The sequence below is a fragment of the Piliocolobus tephrosceles genome, unplaced genomic scaffold (assembly GCF_002776525.5).
Source record: "Piliocolobus tephrosceles isolate RC106 unplaced genomic scaffold, ASM277652v3 unscaffolded_15538, whole genome shotgun sequence".
NCBI classification, from domain to species: domain Eukaryota; kingdom Metazoa; phylum Chordata; class Mammalia; order Primates; family Cercopithecidae; genus Piliocolobus; species Piliocolobus tephrosceles.
The window spans coordinates 1-3,401 of record NW_022297130.1 but is presented as its reverse complement, the minus strand read 5'-3'; the positions used below and the strand labels follow the sequence as shown (position 1 = coordinate 3,401).

The 3,401-nt window shown below is 47.4% G+C and overlaps 1 protein-coding gene across 1 annotated transcript; it reads left to right on the top strand.

Annotated features, from left to right (window-relative positions):
- Window positions 1-236: 236 nt before the first annotated feature.
- Window positions 237-2,645, top strand: LOC111533313 (aspartate aminotransferase, mitochondrial-like). The gene is given in 2 exon segments (XM_023200137.2): window positions 237-1,292; window positions 1,295-2,645. Coding segments are annotated over 2 exon segments (1,290 nt in total). The 5' UTR covers window positions 237-319; the 3' UTR covers window positions 1,612-2,645.
- Window positions 2,646-3,401: the final 756 nt, after the last annotated feature.

Below are 3,401 nucleotides of genomic sequence, written 5' to 3'. Positions count from 1 at the left end.
GGAGTTGCCAGGGAGAAAGTGAGAGATGAACAGGCATATTATAGAGACTTTTTAGGGCAGTGAAACTGTTCTGTCAATAATATTATAATAATAGATACATATCATTATACATTTGTGCAAATTCACAGATCGTACACCATCAAGAGTGAAGCCTGAAGTAAACTATGAACTTTGAGTGATTAGAATGTGTCAATGTAGGTTCATCAGTTGCAACAAATGTACCACTCTGGTTCCACAGGAGCTGGCTCCCTGTGTGTGTGTGTGTCTGCTCGCCCTCTGCTCCGTCCTGCGGCGGCCCACTGCCCTCCTACCGTCCACCATGGCCCTGCTGCACTCCGGCGGTGTCCTCTCCGGGTTCGCTGCCGCCTTCCACCCGGGCCTCGCCGCCACGGCCTCTGCCAGAGCCAGCTCCTGGTGGACCCATGTGGAAATGGGACCTCCAGATCCCATTCTGGGAGTCACTGAAGCCTTTAAGAGGGACACCAATAGCAAAAAGATGAATCTGAGAGTCGGTGCCTACCGGGATGATAGAGGAAAGCCTTATGTGCTGCCTAGCGTCCCCAAGGCAGAGGCCCAGATTGCCGCAAAAAATTTGGACAAGGAATACCTGCCCATTGGGGGACTGGCTGAATTTTGCAAGGCATCTGCAGAACTAGCCCTGGGTGAGAACAGCGAAGTCTTGAAGAGTGGCCAGTTTGTCACTGTGCAGACCATTTCTGGAACTGGAGCCTTAAGGATCGGAGCCAGTTTTCTGCAAAGATTTTTTAAGTTCAGCCGAGATGTCTTTCTGCCCTAACCAACCTGGGGAAACCACACACCCATCTTCAGGGATGCTGGCATGCAGCTACAAGGTTATCGGTATTATGACCCCAAGACTTGCGGTTTTGACTTCACAGGTGCTATGGAGGATATTTCAAAAATACCAGAGCAGAGTGTTCTTCTTCTGCATGCCTGCGCCCACAATCCCACGGGAGTGGACCCGCGTCCGGAACAATGGAAGGAAATAGCAACAGTGGTGAAGAAAAGGAATCTCTTTGCATTCTTTGACATGGCCTACCAAGGCTTTGCCAGTGGTGATGGTGATAAGGATGCCTGGGCTGTGCGCCACTTCATCGAACAGGGCATTAATGTTTGTCTCTGCCAATCATACGCCAAGAACATGGGCTTATATGGTGAGCGTGTAGGAGCCTTCACTATGGTCTGCAAAGATGCGGATGAAGCCAAAAGGGTAGAGTCACAGTTGAAGATCTTGATCAGTCCCATGTATTCCAACCCTCCCCTCAATGGGGCCCGATTGCTGCTGCCATTCTGAACACCCCAGATTTGCGAAAACAATGGTTGCATGAAGTGAAAGGCATGGCCGACCGCATCATTGGCACGCGGACTCAACTGGTCTCCAACCTCAAGAAGGAGGGTTCCACCCACAACTGGCAACACATCACTGACCAAATTGGCATGTTCTGTTTCACAGGGTTAAAGCCTGAACAGGTAGAGCGACTGACCAAGGAGTTCTCCATCTACATGACCAAGGACAGCCGCATCTCTGTGGCAGGGGTCACCTCCGGCAACGTGGGCTACCTTGCCCATGCCATTCACCAGGTCACCAAGTAATGTCCCTGGTGCAAGGAAACAGAGACAACCTTTCTGTCTTCAGCCTCTGCTATTGAGAGCTTCACACAGACAATGAGAGAGGGTGGATGGTGGTGAGTGGATCATTTCTTTCAACCACAGTGTGTAACACTCAGCATTTGAATGTTTCTCCGAAAAGAACATGTAGTGACACAGGGCAGAGGCATCCGTGGCTGGCATCTGGAACATTAAACCAAACTCTCTCGCCTGTCCTTTTATCTCCAACTTTTCTCAAAGAGTTTACATGTGCAAGAAAGTCATCGCACCAAAAAACCTGTCAATTATGCCATTGCAATATTTCAGAAGCTTTAACTGAAGTGTCAGGTTCCTTGTGAGAAATAGCACACATTAGAGGCTTTGAGAGAAGACCTAGTTCTGTCGTGAACAGTCGGCCTTGTGTCTGTCCTCCCATCTTGGAGCAACCTTATCAACAGGCCGCACTGCAGAAATGATGTTTTATGAAAACCAATGAGGCTGCTGCCACTCCAGCAAGGAAAATAATGCAGTTTCTTGTCTTATGTAAGAAAAAGAGAAGGCTCTCTTTTTCTCCCTTGTCATTGCTGTTCTTTTCCTTATGTACAAACATTTTTAACTACTGCAGATTTTCATCCCATTCTACTGCTTGACTGACCATCAACTCCATCCTATCGAGATTTATTTAAGAATGAAGAACATAATTTTCTGCTGATGCCGCACCCTCACCTTTCTCAGCAAAGGATAGTGGAGAGTAGGAAACTGTACTTTATCTAGGCATCCTCTTGAATGATTGTGTAAGTTTCTCTGGTTGGGATGTTGTCTCTGCCCAGTTGGACCTCCTCCCTTTGTTGAAAGTGGTATACAGCCACTCATCTCACGCCGTGAGTCCAGTGGCGCAGGGTGGTACCAGGAAAGAGGATATTCTAGGCTTTGTGTGCTGCTAGCTGGGTTCAGGCTTCACCCACTGGAAAGAACCACCATCTGCTCTAACCATGTAGACTTATTGCGGCCAGATTTCTCTGTTACAATAAAATTACTGTAGACCCCCCCCCCCCAAAAAAAAAACAAAAACAAATGTACCACTCTGGTGGAAAATAGTAATAATAGGGGAGGCTACACATGTGTGGGAGGCATGGAGCATATGAGAAATCTCTATACCTTCCTCTCAATTTTGCTGTGAACCTAAAACTGCTCTAAGAAATAAAGTTACTGACTTAAAAAAGATATTAACACCTGGGCACGGTGGCTCATGCCTGTAATCTCGGCACTTTGGGAGGCAGAGGTGGGTGGATTACCTGAGGTCAGGAGTTCAAGACCAGCCTGGCCAACATGGTGAAACCTCATCTCTACTAAAAATACAAAAATTAGCCAGGCATGGTGGCAGGCTCCTGTAATTTCAGCTACTCAGGAGGCTGAGGCAGGAGAATCGCTTGAACCCAAGAAGTGGAGGTTGCAGTTAGCCAACATCATGCTACTACACTCCAGCCTGGGTGACAGAGTGAGATTCCATCTCAAAACAAACAAACAAACAAGCACACAAACAAACAAAAAAGGATGTTCATTGTCTATGCATCCCAGGATCTCCAGAACAAAACTTAAAAAAAAAAAAAAAAGAAAGATGGACAGGTGCAGTGGCTCATGCCTGTAATCCCAGCATTTTGGGAGGCCAAGGCGGGTGGATCACCTGAGTTTGAGACAAGACTGACCAACATAGTGAAACCTTGTCTCTACTAAATACAAAAAATTAGTCGAGCATGGTGGTGCATGCCTGTAGTCCCAGGTACTTGGGAGGCTGA